Genomic DNA, 16,809 nt, shown 5'->3' with positions numbered 1-16,809 from the left:
CACGGACAGAGGGGGGTGTATGCAATCTCTTAAGATAAAACATATTAGAGGGTTTGAACTTTGATACATGGAGATGCTCTATGCAATCTCTTAAAATAAATGAAATAAATTAAACGGAAACCTAATCAGCGAATAGTGATGCTTTGTAATATATAGCTTTATACAGCTTAGTGCTGTTTTGCAATCTTATAGGAAGCTTAGTGATGTTTTGCAATAAACAGCTATAAGCGAAACTTACAGGAATTCGGCGCACTAAAGACCGTGGAATTGGATTGTAACATGCAGAAAATGGTGTCAATAAACTTCATTGTAGATTCTCGTTATAACCCATCGATTTATGACTGAAATTTTCCTGTGACCCAAAACTATTGAAATTGGCCCCAGATCAAAGCTCCGGAGGGCTGTCCTTTTCCCTGGTTACACTTTGTTTATCCGTTAGAGCAGTAGTTGAATACGTTTTTGTTGGTAGATCAATAGTTCTTTAAGCTTTAAAAGAAAATTTTATTTCACTCATTGGTCATATTTCCTGAGATTGAGCTGACATCTGGTATGAATCTCATACATTATAAACTGTAACGTAGTAAATTGAAGCGCACGAGATATCTCAGCGCATAAAATATTGCGGGATTGCAACTTCAAGCCTTGGCAGGCCTGTTCACTGACTGTGAGAGTTGGCCGAAATCGTAGTTGGATTTCTCCCGTTCAGAATTGATGTAAAATGATCGATAAACGACTGCAGCTCATTCCACGACGACCCTCCCTCTGCGACGGCACTTCGAGCAGCATCTCTGAGTTCCTTGGCTCTCTTTCTCATTTCCACTGCCTCTTCATCATTCCCCATCACTCGTCTGATCGCTTTCTCAACCTCTTCTGCTGTGACTAACTCATTCTCGTCTGCCTTTGTCCACTTCTTCACTTCGACGCCCACCTTCAACTCCTTCGCCACCAATATCGAGTTGGCAAATTGGTCCGAATGTTGCGGCCAAGCTACCATGGGAACACCCGTGCTGATGCTCTCCAATGTCGAATTCCACCCGCAATGCGTTACGAAAGCTCCGGTGGACTCGTGCGATAACACATCAAGCTGAGGCGCCCAGTCTCTCGCCAGGAAGGCGCGTCCTGCGATTCGGGCCTCGTACCCTTCCGGAAGCAGCTCCCTGATCCAGTCCATCTGCGCTTGATCCAACGCGGTTGAAGGAGCTTCATCTGCAATCTTAAGTACCCAAAGGAAGGGTTGTTGGCTGGCCTCCAGCCCTCGAGCCAATTCCTGGATTTGTTGACGCGAAAGAGAACAAGTTGTACCAAAAGAAACATAAACGACCGAAGCCGGAGCTTGGCTGTCCAGCCATGTCAAGCAACCTCCAACATCTGAATCACCCTTCTTAGCCGTCCAAATTGATTGAGGAAGAAGAGGACCGACGGCCCATAGAGGTTTCTTACCGTAATGATCTTCGTATGTTTCCTGTAAGTCCTTCAGGAATCGAGGTTCTAGACCTCGAAAGCTGTTCACAAGATGTCCTGTCGCGAGTGGTAGACATTCTGCTCGCACGCGGGACCTGAAACTAATAAATCTCTCCGGCTGCAACCGTTTTTGTGATACAACGCATTCCGGAATTCCAATCCCCTTCTCGCCTATGGTGGAGTTATAGGCACTGAAGCAATTGAAAACGTAGGCCGGGGCTCCATATTTGGCCGCCACCGTCTGAACCCACCCGAGAATCGGGTCATGCACGATTACAATTCTATTCGAATTGGAGAAGCAGAGGTTCTGTAACAGACGATCGAATGGCTCTCGGAGATGTTCTGAAGCTTCCATCAGAGGAATGAGATGCATGGGAAACGCATGGTCCTTTTCAAGAGCGGGCTGCGAATCTGACATGGAAGGCATGGGCAATTCCTGGAAGCGAATGGCAAAGTGATCAGGATTCCATCCCTGAACGCGACGCCGTGCCTGTTGGACGTGAGTAGGAGTAGTGACATAGAGGACATTTAGTCCTCGCGCGGCGATTGCCCTTGAAAGATGAAGCAATTGATTTAAGTGTCCCTGTAATGGCAATGGCACCATTACCACCAGTATCGCCGGTGTTATTGCGTCGAAAGGAGACCGCGAACCAGTGGAATCCATGAAATATGGCAGACGAACAAATTATTGCAACCTACAAGAACCCGAGTTTGGTTTACGAATCTAAAGCTCGTAGAACTTGTAGCCGTGCTTGCGATTCGCGAATGCTCGGGGATCAGGTTCTCACGCTGCGATGCACAAGGACCACCCAAATTATATATGGTTTTCGTAAACCCCTGCCACAACTCTACCCTGGTCTCATGTATCTTTGATTGTTTGGTGTTGATGTCTAACCGTCAACGCATTTGACGTTGAACTAATAATGGTCATAACGACCCTCGATGGAGTTCGAAACCCTAATGGTCATAAGTGTTAAACACACATGGAAAGCAAAGACAATATGAAAGATAAATCATGCAGTACATTTTTTATTAACATGAGATATACATTTATAGTACAATACGTGACTCTTGGGTTTTAGATCCCAAGGTCTCTTGGACTGCTTTGGTCTATTCGGCTTCCACACTAACCCATTTAGGATTAGGTGTCCAACATTGCTCCCCTTAATCCGAAGGGTTATGTATGAGTCCAAGAAGAGAGTTGTAATATAAAATGTGCAAAAAATGCATGGTAGCACTAGGCTGAATGTGCTCTATGAAATGTTGGTATAAAGGGCAGTGGTTTAAGGATGACCACCAACACTGGAACGCTTAGTGCAGTTCCCGGAACTCTTCCAAAACTTGCAAGAAACTGAAGTTTTCTGCTAGAGGAAGTGATCCTATTGTTTTAAAGAGGGAAACCTTCAACCATAAAAGGGAGGTCTCACCCCGCATAAAAGGTAAAACTTCAATCTGAAAAGGGAAGTCTCAACCTGTGATGGTTTAAGGATGACCAACAACTCTGGAATGCTTAATGCAATTCCCGGAACTCTTCCAAAACTGGCAAGAAGCTGGTGTCTTCTGCTAGAGGAAGTGTTCTCAATTGTGTTCCTGGAATTCTTCCAAAACTGGCAAGAAGCTGAAGTCTTCTGCTAGAGGAAGTGTCCCAGATTGCCAACCGAAGGCATGTTCAGGGGCATCTTTGTCGCTGGCTACAACTCTGAAACTGGTGTGGCAGGTTGTGGCTCAGGCTCGCTTGATGTGACTTTGAAGCTTGTAGATGACTATCATTTCCCCCCCTGTCAGATACAAGGTGAGATGATGGAGAAAACTCGACTGCAAGACTGTTCAATATTCTGGAACAAGTTCTGACATGTGTTTGGAATATCTTCTTGGCTGTTGATGCCCATTGCTAAGAAGCGATCCATCCAAGATGAATCTTTGTTCTTGCAGGACGTTTGTTTTTGAAGCATCTGTGTGAAGAATGGCTGGTTTTATGACAGTGCTTACATGGATGAAGATCAAAACAGTGATATTTCAAATGGCCAACTCAGTCACAGCGTTGGTATTTCACGATCTGTTGTTTTTGTTGTTGTTGTTGTCACTGTGAAAGAGGAGCAGAATCTGGAACAGCTGAAGCTGAATTGTCATGAGGAGCAGGTGAACTGTCATGAATGAATCCAACACTCTAAAACTGAATGGGCTTGGAATAGTCTGGAATATGAAAGAACAAGTCCTTGTCATATCCAAGACCAGTTCTATGCTTGTTGTGGACAGGCTCTTCCCAAGGTCTGATAATGTGCTTGGAAATAGCAGACTGAGTTTCTGCATCTGCATGTACCACTGCTGCTTTATGGGGTACTAAATCTGAATGAACTGTAACATTATTGTTTTGCTGTTTATGGGAATCTGTTTCAATCTTCTGAACAGAAACAGGTTCAGAATAATGACTCCACTGCTGTAATTCTTCCTGCTGTAGCTTTGTCTCAAGCTGCAAAAACTCAATATTCTCTTGTACATTATGCAAACAGGTTCTAATGTCAACAAGAGAAGCTTTGCTTATTCTTACTGTACCATGATCAGAGGAATGTATTAGAGTTTTTAAGAACTCCAATATTTCACCAATTTGAGTCATTTTCTCCAATGTCAAACTTACACTTTAAAACTTGTTTACAACTATGAACCAATGTCATTGCAAGGTATTCTCTTTACCCTCAAAAAATAAAATCTTGAAACTTGACAACTATAGTGGAAGCACTGATTTTTTTTTTTTTTTTGGGTTAAAAAATAATGGACTAAACTCAAATTTTGTGAATTCAATTCCATTTTCACAAATAATGACCATGAAGAAAATATTCCTGGAAAATCTGTGCAAATGCTTCGACAGACATATTACAAAAATTCAAGGCATACACTGTCAATAAACACGAATATTTTAGAGGGCAACGATGGGCCCAACGAACAGTGCACACGGTTACGATGAATTTTGCATGCAACGCCTTATGAGGCACCCTAACAGAGATGTAATGCTGTTGGTGATCAGTTGGTGATCCAGAATAATGGCGCCTGTCGAGCCATAGAATGAAGAAGAGATGAAAGAAATATTTCAACTTTGTAGGAAGTTTTAAGGAGCAGAAGTGCTAAAAACCTTAAAAGAAGTCTGGTCTGCTCAAGCATCCGAGTTTTGCCTCACAGTGTGTACTCGGTTCTTGCGTGGAGCCCGTCATACACTACGATAGATTCCACATCTGCATAAATCTGCTCAATTCACGGGCTAGAATTCTTTTGTGATTTTCACCCGAACAAACTGTCTTCAATCTGCAACAAAATTGATCTTGCTCTTGACACAGTTTTGCACCGTCCCTCAGGAGTTCGAATTTTCTTCAAAAAAACAGAGACACCTCAAATTTTCATTCTGACATCCTGGGTCTACCTCTCGTGCTTCCACAATACCTTTATCACTCTGGTTACAGAATCGCACCCTCCTTCAGAATTCTGGTTTTGTTGATTTAGGATGCTCTTTCCAGTTGTTGGTATACGACGGGCAAGTATGTAGGTCCTTGTTGCTCAGAAAATAGACACAAAAAACTTGTTAGGCTTTGTGGAGGACCGAAGGCATATGGAGCGACGGTTTGTAGTGGAGCCAATGCGTTGTTTGAAATGGTATGGCAGTTTAGTGAATTAGAAACCAAAAATAGAGACGTTGTGGAATGAGTGGTGAAATTGGATCATGAAAATGCCGCCACACTGGCACATATACAGAGGGACAGTCCTGCCTCCACGGGAACCGATTGGATTCCTGCAGAATGTGATGGAATGCAATGCAATGCCTTCGAATCTACACTGATGGCGAACAGAACCAATTCACCTATAAAATGGTGCACTGCAAAATTCACAATACTACTTGCACCAATTTTCTACATTGTCTACTGGTTAGTGAAATAGGAAACATAAAGCTGAACATATAGTGTGGTCTGGGAAAACCAAACCCAACAAACCAAAATGTTCTTCCCTGGTGGAGTCGAAAAAGCTGCTGGAAATCTACTACCAAACCGCTGAGCAAGCTGCTGGAGGTTTGCCAACACCAGCAATCATTCGGTCCACACAATAGTTATTGACTCAGCAGGCTGGAGCTTCACTTGATCAACTTTCCACGCAAAAGCAACTGAAGGCGCTTCTGAGCTTCCGGAAGGGCATCACATTCGATCCAGATGTTTCCTCACGCTGACTCGGATCGTCACCTGCACCTTTCAACGCATCCAAATGTGGAACTTCAACGATGCTTCGAGTGTATCAGGCCACGCAAAAGTTGCCTCATCAACCGTTTTCACCCAACACACACACCGATCAACTCGATCTCCTTCGTTGCCGTGATGATGATGCAAATCGTTGATCGAGACACGCGTTTCGCTAACGGACCCTTCACAAGATGATCGCTCCACCAAACCTGCTACACGGATTTTCTACCTCTGCGCAGCTTCAGGGTTCGATCAAAGCTACAACTGCCGTTCCAGCTCGTTGATGGGTTTCCCCTCGCCGTCCTCCAGTTGTTATCGTCTTAGGCCTTCGGGATCCTTGCTACTTTGCACATCAACAAGAGATCCTATTTTGGAAGTAGTAAAGGAAATATGCTCATTCCCCAAAACTATTTCCAGCTCCTGACAATCCCTCTTTGACTAATTCGCCTTCTGCGTAGCCCAATCAGACAGGAGCGGAGGATGGAGCCATTCGACTTAAAATCCGTCTCGCGAAAGCCCAGCTATGTCAAACCAGGATGGATCTGAGACCGTCGAAAAGATTCTGGACGCGTACCTCACCAATGCGGAATCCTAGCCAGAGGCAGAGGGTGCGGACGCTGTTCCTCATAGTGGTAGTCTGCCATGGAAGCCTGCACTGCGGAGTGTGCAAGAAACCAATTGCAAGATTCAAACTGCCAGGAGAAACCGAGTCAGATTTAGCTCTGCGCAAGAGAATGGAGAGGTTTTCTGAGCAGTTCGCTTCGGCCGATGAAGGATGAAAGCTTAGATCGATAATCGTTGTAAATAAAGGCCAGGATAACAATGTGACGACTTTTGAGGACACGCAGCTCAGGGTTTATGGACATAAAAAGAAATAGAAAAGACGCAATTGAGAGAAACTTCAGCCACAACAGTCTCGATGGAAGAAATCAAGATGGAGTCTCGCAGAAAATATCTGGTGATCTTCATGGCCTCAATCGCAGCAACCATTTTCCTGAAGTACGCGGAATATTCACCCAACGGTTTTGGAGGGCAGACTATACCAAACAATTTGGAGGGCGGACTATTCACTGCAAGAATAAAACATATACTGACACCCAACAGAACGGTTTAGAATCCGCTTCAGGCAGCTGACACCATCAGCAACGCAGCTCATTATATGGAAAATCACAGATGGAGCAGGTCTGGCAATGAATAACGCTAAATCGCTGGTGGAGCAGGTCCGAAGGAATAAAGGTACAAAGCAGGTGGTGCAGCGCTTTTAAATGGAGCGTATATGGACAGAGACAGTGCTGGTGCGCCAGAGAGCGTTATGACAGATGCGTTATGTGCAGAGGGGTGAGATTCAACGTAACATAAGATACCTAGTATCATTTAACGCAACATTGTGGACTAACAGAGTGATATGCAGTGGTATAACATTTAAACACACTGTGGTCGCCACAAATTTCTGACTAATTTCAAAATTGCATGCACGCTAACAGATGCATATTTGGTAAACAGCAGAGTGGTAGGTCAAGAATCGCAGGGACTGTCAGGCACCTCCTAATATAGCAGTACTGACAATTATATGAATGTACAGGACTGACATGTAAGAAAGGCCACAGAAAACAAGTGGCTCATATTTGAGCAGGGTAGGAGATCGCTCGCTCTGATACCATGTTAAACACACATGGAAAGCAAAGACAATATGAAAGATAAATCATGCAGTACATTTTTTATTAACATGAGATATACATTTATAGTACAATACGTGACTCTTGGGTTTCAGATCCCAAGATCTCTTGGACTGCTTTGGTCTATTCGGCTTCCACACTAACCCATTTAGGATTAGGTGTCCAACAATAACAACCCTCGATGGGGTTCGAAACCCTGAGTATACTTTTTAGAATGGATAATTAAAATAAAAGAATTTAGAATAAATAATTTATTTATAACATAGTCTAACATGTTCGAATTTTTTTGGACGACTCGTACGGTTTTTTTTTGTCTCTACTCCCATCAACTTCTGCGTCTACCCGTTTATTTCTAAATTTTAACCACATTTTAAGTTTCTAGAATTTTCCTTTGATTTCTTATTTTAGGTTCTCGCTTATTTGTTTAAGGGCATATACATAGAAACAAAATTAGAGGTTACGCCATCTATTGCATCTACATATATAATAGCCCAAATATTAAGCTTTGGTAAGCACGTAGTGAGCTCTTTAATTCAGCCTCAGAGATCCATTTCTGAAAAGATTGTATCTCACTCTATCTATTAAAAGGTATATATAGAAGAAAGTTTTAGATGTTAGATAGATAAAAAAATGAGGATGGTGAGAAAGGGTTGCTTTTATTAATATAAATTTTTTAAATGATGATAGAATGTACTTTTTCATTTTCAAATCGGAAAATTTGATTAATAATATTATATAATATATTATTATATTAAATTTAATTTTGTTTAGAAATTAGATAAAATTTATTATATAATATTATCATAACTTTTGATATGTTTTTGTATTTGTAAGTAGTAAATAAAATAAAAATAATTTATTTATTTATGAACAAACTATTTTTTTATTTCTTAATTTAATTAAGTTTAAGTTGGGATTACTCATTATACTGAATAAAAAAATCATGATCTTGTAAGATATTGCCACCAGCCGTCTACAAAGATCACCAAAATTGTCAGAAATGATTATGCTCACGAAAAGCACAGCTGACCAAAACATTTTTTTATCTCCACAATTGACTTCAAACGCTAAAAGTTTTACCATAAAACTAAATACTATGTCATTTTATTTTTATCTATATAATTTAATGCAGCTGAATCTGAGATTTTTAAAGTAATTTTGGGTAAAGTGTCACGCTTAGTCTTCGAGAGAAGGTTTGTTGAACTGACTAGAGAAGGTTAGGTGACTAGAGAAGGTTAGGTGAACTGGGTATACGAGTTCCCCATAAAGAGAAACTATGAAAACGTGGTTAATCATCGTTGAATATTATATTATATTGGCGGTAAAATCCAATTTCTATACTTCCTCTATCAACTTGTCTCTTTATACTACATATTCCACCTTTAGCTCCACTTATTGCGCAGCGAAAAATTTAATGCGCCAGTTAAATAAATGTATATCCTTCTTATGTTTTAAAGTTATTTGACAGGTAGTTTCACCTACCTACTTTACAAGAACAAGTAAATTCTGACCAACAAAACTCTATATACCGACAATCTAGAGTGTCATTTGTACCTTTGATAAAGTACCGAGGAGGAGAATCAAACCACGATGGCCTTTAAAACACTATGTTACACCCTGGTTTAGCTGGCTGATGATTGCTTGTCTTAACGTTGAAAGCCCAATTTCATGGGTTACATTCTCGATGATTGATTGCCCTAGCTTTCTGAGCCCAATTTCATAATATTCACATGATATGCTTCAGACTATACAACTGCCATAATGCTCTTGGTTGCCCAAGTTGTTTGGTTCTTATGCCCTTCCTCCCTAAGCTCTTTATTAGTCCCTGCCCTAGGAAGGTGTTAGAACATTAGCGGTTTAACCAAATTAAAAATCCTTTAACCAAAGTCTTGTGGTATATGTTGTAAATCAGTTTTTGTCGAACCTATTAAATATGGAGATTAATTTTGGTAAAGCCAATTAAAATATTGAGATTTTATTTGGAGGCAGGGACAAACATAATGTATCAAAAAATTCAACTGTTTTTCTATAATTAAGTAATGCTAGCTTGCTCTAGCATTACTTGACAACATTAAATGTTAAGTTACAAAATATATAGGCCCATTTTGCTACGTACAACCACATGTAAGTACATGTTGGTATTCTAGTCTATTAGTGACTTTCAATCTGATTTCCCTATGGCCTTCGTGGCCTTTGTTTTGGTCTCTCCGTGGTCTTTAAAAGAAAGTAACCTTGTTTACAAGCATAGTTTAGTATTTTGGTCTTGAATTCACCTTCTTGAGTGATAGCAAAGAGAAATATGGTACACCATTTACAATATGGAGCAATGAGCGGGAAACTCCTTACTCTTTATCTCTTTTGTGTAGGCACTTTATTTTGTGGCATTTTTGGATGCAATGTTGATGTTTTCGGCTCCTGCAAACATGCAAAATTGGTAGATAATTAAATTCAATTTTGTTGATTCCATGCTTCATAAATTCCAAGCACCAACAAGAATAATGCATCATAAATAATGAAAGCTACAAGTGTTCTCCCCCTTTTTCTCTGTCTATATATATTCAATGGATCAAATTTTTAGAGGTTCAAACATTTTATTCGAATTTTACATTCTAAAAGAAGGTTTCACCTCAAGAGGTTTGATGTCTCTAGGCTCTTGCTAGAATCGTGGTTAAGATGGATCTATACTTAACCACGTATCTAGCAAGAGCCTAGAGGGATCAAATCTCGACATGAAAACTTGTTTTAAAGTGCAAAATTTGAATAAAATGTGTGTAGCTCAATTTTGATCTTCGAATAGAGAGAGAGAGAGAGAGAGAGCTTGTAAATTTTAATTGTCTATGTTTCATTGTCAAATGTATAAAATGGATCAAAATTTACTTCCTCTTAAAATGGTGAAACTGCTTAAAATGTTTAAACAATTTTTTATCCTGTTCCCAATTGCTTTATATAATTTATATATAGTTCCTTTTTAACTTTTACTATTTTTTTTCTGTACAAAGTTGATATAAGATTATGTTGTTTGATGTGGACATTGAAATATTTTATTTATAGTTCAAAACGAGAATGAAATATTTTTACTACTTTTCATTTGATATAGACCCTGAGACTAACATTATTGATGTTTCATTATTCTTCTAATTAAACAAAACAAACACACACACACATATATTATTATATCTTTTATTTATAGTTGAAAGTGAGTGAAAATATTTTTACCACTTCTCTTTAGTATGGCCATTGAAAGCGAAATTATTAATGTTTTATAATACTTTTAATTAAACAAAAACCAAACACCTATATTAATTTTTGTTTTTTTATCATATATTATTATTTTTATTTAAATAATTTTTTATTTTATTTTAAAAAGACACAAGGACATACTTATGAGCATCTAGGCTCAATAAAAAAATGTAGTGATATGTTTAATATGACATGATCATAAAATATAATATAAGAAAATTAGAAAATTAGAAAATATGATTAATAACATTATTTCATTTTGTTTATAAAAAAGACAAAATTTTGTTATACAATATTATCATATTTTTTATATATATTTTGCATCTTTGAGTAATAAGAAAAATGAAAATAATAGACCATTTTATAGAAATAATATTTATTTATTTATTTCTTAATTTGATAAGAGTATAAGTTGGGGTTAGTCATAATATTGAATGGAAAATTAATAAAGTTTTGAGATTTTGTCCCTAGTGTTCAATGATGAATTTCATCAAAATTTTGCAAAATGATTATGCTTGCCAGAATCTTCTTTTATATCTAATGAAAACCCTTATCTATTGTATATCCATGGTTAAGATAGATCTATACTAGTTGACTCATGTTTGATCCATATTATATATAAAATAGATCTATACTTAAAATTGATATATACTTAAAAATATATTAATAACAAAAAATAATTATAATGAATGCTCCATGTACATGATATTTAAAATATTTTAATATCAACTATATATATTATATATTATTTAAAAAAAGTATATATATATATATATATATATATATATATATATATATATATATATATATATATATAATAAAATTATTGAGAAAAAAAATATCTTTAATTTATAATGAGTTTTTTAGATATATATCTTTTTTCAAAATCCAACAAATCTTTTTTAGATTTATAAATTTAAGTTATACACTCTATATATCATTAAAACATACATCTTAAAATATGAAAAATTATACATTATATTTTATAATCAACTAAATCCTTCACAAAGATTTACTTGAAATTTTAAAGCTTGATTGATGTTTGCACAACTAGCCTCACTGCTTCAAAACACACAATAACTAGTAAGTAAAACACTAGAGATCTCTTCCTTTCCTTCTCACTGGTTCTTATATCGATTGATGAATTTATTTTTATATGGATGCATGAATTCAAGTATGTTCTATGTAGAGCCAAGCAATCTGACTTGAAACATGAAATCATGTTATGATTTTACGGCGGCGTACAACCTATCTCACTGTAATTATGCTTAATAGGGTTTATGAGAGCCCCGCCCATAAGTAAAGAAAAATTATACTTATGCTCAACCAGTTTTGTGAGAGTCCCACCCATGACTAAAGACAAATTATGCTTAGGAGGTTTTGTGAGAACCCCACATATAAGTAAAGACAATCTGCAAGCAACCTCCTTATCTTCTTACTGAGTAGAAAATCCGAGAATGATAGAGAAATTCAACTAATGCTAATTCACCCCAGAACAGTATTATAAAGCTAGATGATTAGCTCGCAAATTACTGAAGGCAGATGAGGTGATCGCTGATACAGTTGGAATGACAATTCATATCAGCAGACTATGCAAGCTCGTAACGCGGCTCTGTCACTAATGTTGTTGCTGGGTTAACTTAGGTAATTGAGTCAAGACCAACAACATAATCTATTACCAACTCACCTTAACCACGTGAAGGATGGGGCAAACGAGTTTTGAGTGGAAGGGTTTAGAGAATATTTGAAGGGAAGAAATATAGGGTTGCGCCAGTGTCACTATGATGAGCTTCGAGAAGGCTATTGCTCGTTTTACTTCGGGCTTTGCTCCTCCTCACTTTCGTTGAACACTACCAAAATAACCAAACTTCCGGACATTCTTTTTCCTGCTCTTGTTTTCTTCCAGCCAGAAAAGAAGCCCCGCTCCAGGCAGGGACTTGCTATTGTACAACTTCCCCTGTTAATACGTTTACAACATATAAAACACAAGCAATAAACTACCTGATAAAATCTTAGCAGCCTATCTTAATTTTTAATCCTCTAAAAGGGATGAGAATTTTAAAGTTCACAAGGCCCCATGAGATGAGATGGAACTTATAGTGATTTTTATGACCTGTTAAATAGATATTTTTAATACCTTTATAACATATAAAACGCAAGCAATGAACTACTTGTAAAAAACCCTCGTAGCCTATCTTAATTTGTTAATCCTCTAAATGAGATGAGAATGTTAAAGTTCACAATGCGCAGTGAGATGAGATGCAGCTGATAGTGACTTTTATGACCTGTGAAATGAATCTTTTACAGTAAATAGGAATAAGCATTTTCTTGAAATTATATATATTCCTCTTTTCAAATGACGAGAGCGTAGCTGCCTACCAGAAAAAACAGTCAAGGGCTAAAGACAATTCACATCCCGCCAATTTCGTCATTGTACCTTTCACCCTGTGTACAGTTACAGGATTAAAAACAACTTAGATGTGGTCAATTTGGACATGTACTCGGAGTATAAAATTTTGCATTTAAAAAACACCCAGTAATAAGATTTTGGTATACTTAATGAAGAATTTTTAAAGTTTAATACATCATAATATTTTAGTGCTAGGAGGGGACAATTATGTCTAAAAAGGTAAGATTTTGACAAAATATATTTTGGAAATCTAAATTATAGCTATTAAGCTTTAAAATTTTAGGTACTTTAATATGTGTAAGCTTTAGGATTTTAGGTATTTTAAAAGGTATCCTGGATTGTAAAGAATTTATTTCCACCATAAAAATAAGGAATTCAAACACTAACAATTATATTTTTTGAAAATTTTCAAATCAATTTTCCATCTAAACAAAATTGTGGCGTGGGTAGACATCCCCTCTTTGCCTCTCTAAAGCATAATCATATTGTCGGTAGTGCAATATTCAGCTAACCAGACCCTCATTATGGTCATATTAACGTGCATTTTGTGTGCGCTGCATGTATGAAAGTCTTTGAAATTATATCCATGGAAGCATATTTTGATTTTGTGAAAAGAAGTTAGGCGGAAAATAAAACATATTTCTTAGAGGGTTTGAAGTTTGACAATGGACGCACAGGGTGTATGCAATCTCTTAAAATAAAACATATCACAGGGTTTGAACTTTGATACATAGATGTGTTGTGTGCAATCTCTTAAAGTAAATGAAATAAAATAATCCTAATCAGCGAATAGTGATGGTTCTCAATATATAGCTTTATACGGCTTAGTGATGTTTTTCAATATTATACAAAGCTTGGTGATGTTTTGCAATATATAGTTATAAAGGAAACTTATAGGAATTAGGCATAGTAAAAACTATGGAACTAGATTGTAACATGCATAAAATGGTGTCAATAAACTTCATGTAGATTCCGGATATAACCCATCCATTTATGATGTAAATTCTCATATAACCCAAAACTACAATGTGTTAAATTTGCCCCAGATCAAAGCTCCAGAGGGCGCTCTTCTTCATTGGTTACAATTCATTTATCCATTATAGTAGGAGTTGAATAAGTTTTTATTGGTAGATCAATGCTTTGTTAAGATTTGAAAAGAAAAAAATATTTAACTTATTGGCTTTATTTCATGAGATTGAGCTTACATCTCCCATGAATCTCATACATCATACACTGTGACGAATTAAATTGAAGCCCACGAGATATCTTAGCGCATAAAACACTACCAGACTCCATTTTAAAATCTTGGTAGGCATGTTCACTCACGGTGGAAGTTGGCGGAAATGATAGATGAATTTCGCTCAGTCAGGATTGACGTAAAATGATCGATAAACGGCTCCAGTTCATTCCATAATGAGCCTCCCTCTGCAACAACAGTTCGAGCGGCATCTCTGAGTTCCTTAGCTCTCTTTCTCCTTTCCATTGCGTCTTTATCATCCCCCATTATTCTTTTGATCGCTTTCTCAACCTCCTTCGAGCAGCGTCTCTCAGTTCTTTGGTTCTCTTCCTCCTTTCCATTACCTTTTTATCATCCCCATTACTCAATGTTTGATCGCTTTCTCAACCTCTTCCCCTGTGACTCATTGGTTGTGTGTGAAACCCAAATAAATAAAATAAAGGAATAATGGCATATTATGATTTCTGTCAAAAAATTGTATAATTGTGGGTTTGAGTTAGTGGTTTTGGATCCATGATTTTCTTAACACATTGTATTGCGTCAATAATATTTTTCTAGATTTTCTATGAGAAGTTATTTATTTGTACTCCTAGTTAAACATAATGTGTGGAGTGGGGCAAGAAGATTGGATTTGAGCTAATGGTTGTAATTTTTATTTAATAAAAATGTTATAGATCGTTCCTTGTAGTTTTTTTCACTAAGGTTTTCTACGTAAATTTATTGTTCATTTTGGTTGTGTGAATTTATTTTACAGTACTTTTCAGATTTGTGATTTAAATTTACATTTTGTATCTAGTGCATCAATCAAATGTCTATATTTATTGTAACAACCCATGAAAATTCCATGCAATAAAAGTTAATAAAGGAAAAATAATAACCATCGTTGATGGGACACTTATTCCATGTTGAAAGTTGGGCAAAAATATCATCGTGTGGTTGTTTATTGGTTTATTATGGTTAATGATATTGACAAAAGAAATGGCTAAGGCTTTGGAAAACAAAATGATATTTTTGGCAGATTTATTTATAAAAATAATGGAACTTAGGAGAAAAGGAAGGTGAAAGGTCACATGTTTCACATGAGGATGAAAATGAAGGAAAATAATTGGAAAATGAAGAAAATAGAGGCCTAATTAATAAAAGGGCTTATGAGCATTAGTTGGTACCTTTTGTTAGTTCAGTTTTGGAGCTCTCTCATTATTCTCTTTCTCTCTCATTTTTGGACACCGAGTTTTCTTGGAGCACTTTGGCATTAGATCAAGAAAGGAAGAGAAGACAAGAATAAGAAAGGAGCAAGCAAAGAAGAGTAGGATCAAGCAACCACAGTAGGATTCTCTGTAAGTATTTATTTTCATGTGTGATTTCCTTGCTAGATATGGCATGCATGGTATTGCATGTGGTTCTTTACTGTTATGACATGGGCTTTTCCAGGTGTGACAGTTTTTTCAGCCTAGCCTGGCCATTTCAGGATAGCAATTGTGTTATGGGGTTCTCATGTTTTGGTTGAGGTAGATTTCCAAATGGGTTCGAAGCTGAGTGAGGTGGATCTCTGAATAATAGAACACATGACCTACTAACCCTTGAACCAGACTATGGGTTGCAGTAAAGTTGTTTTTTCTATTTCCTCGATGAGCCTAAGAATCCTTGAGCTGTGAATGGTGGGATATACAATAAATCATAGAGGTGGTTGCCCTTGATTATGCCTAGGAATCTTTGTCGACGAATGATGGGATATATGATAAAGCTTAGAGGTGGCGTCACAGTTTAGGGCCTAGTGATGCCTAGATATGTTTGTGGATTGCGGTAAAGCCTGAGAGAATCGAAGACAGGAAAATTCCTCATGGTGTAGGTGGATAAATCCGGTGGCATCCATACTTGTATTGGCCTAGTGATCTAGGATGGATTACGGTAAAGCCTGATTTCTATTAATGAGGGTGAGGTGATTTAGCCTCAGGCTGCCCTTGTTGTTTCTTTTAGTTTGAGTCCCACATTCATGCTCGGAATATGACACGGGGGTGAATGGCTGAAGATAGAATTGGCTCAACCATTTTATGATTAGGTGGAACATGGTAGTCCCATCTTGGGTTGTATTTTGAATTCAGTAATAGTAGGTTCTTTCATTCATATCTTATGTATAAATGTACTAGTTTATATGTGGATTCTATGGCTGATGTATCCTTGATATTTATGTTGTTATTATGTTAGCTATAAGCATGTATTATGAAAGTGATGATGTATGGATTTCCTCCTGTTTTGATTTAGAAATGAATGAACAATGTATCTATGACCTAATAGATGATAATGCAGCTAATGATATAAGGGAACAATGCTTCTTAGTGATTCTTAGAAAAGTATGAGACCCCTATGCTCCGATCTGTTGTTTACTCCTGTAGATTACATATTTGTTATATGTTTGGTGAAATTCCTATCATGGTTAGTAGGGGTCTAGTCAAGCCCTTGTTCAACTAATTGAATTTGTATCATCATTCTACTGTTTTATTTATCTTTTGAAGGTGTCATTTAGTTCTAGCTAGTGCCCTAGGATTTGTGCCTAAAAATGTTTCGCAA

At 37.2% G+C, this 16,809-nt stretch overlaps 1 protein-coding gene across 1 annotated transcript; it reads right to left on the bottom strand.

The window, feature by feature from the left end:
• Positions 1 to 280: 280 nt before the first annotated feature.
• LOC149191234 (zeatin O-glucosyltransferase-like) lies at positions 281 to 2,262 on the bottom strand. The gene has a single exon (XM_089413549.1). It carries the CDS (start codon positions 2,123 to 2,125, stop codon positions 656 to 658), a length of 1,470 nt encoding a protein of 489 aa, XP_089269675.1. The 5' UTR covers positions 2,126 to 2,262; the 3' UTR covers positions 281 to 655.
• Positions 2,263 to 16,809: the final 14,547 nt, after the last annotated feature.

The sequence above is a fragment of the Pinus tabuliformis genome, chromosome 3_1, assembly GCF_031772625.1.
Source record: "Pinus tabuliformis cultivar Carrire ecotype Pingquan chromosome 3_1, CPIR1, whole genome shotgun sequence".
NCBI lineage: Eukaryota > Viridiplantae > Streptophyta > Pinopsida > Pinales > Pinaceae > Pinus > Pinus tabuliformis.
Note: the sequence above shows the minus strand (reverse complement) of the source record. Positions and strands in the feature narration are given on the sequence as shown.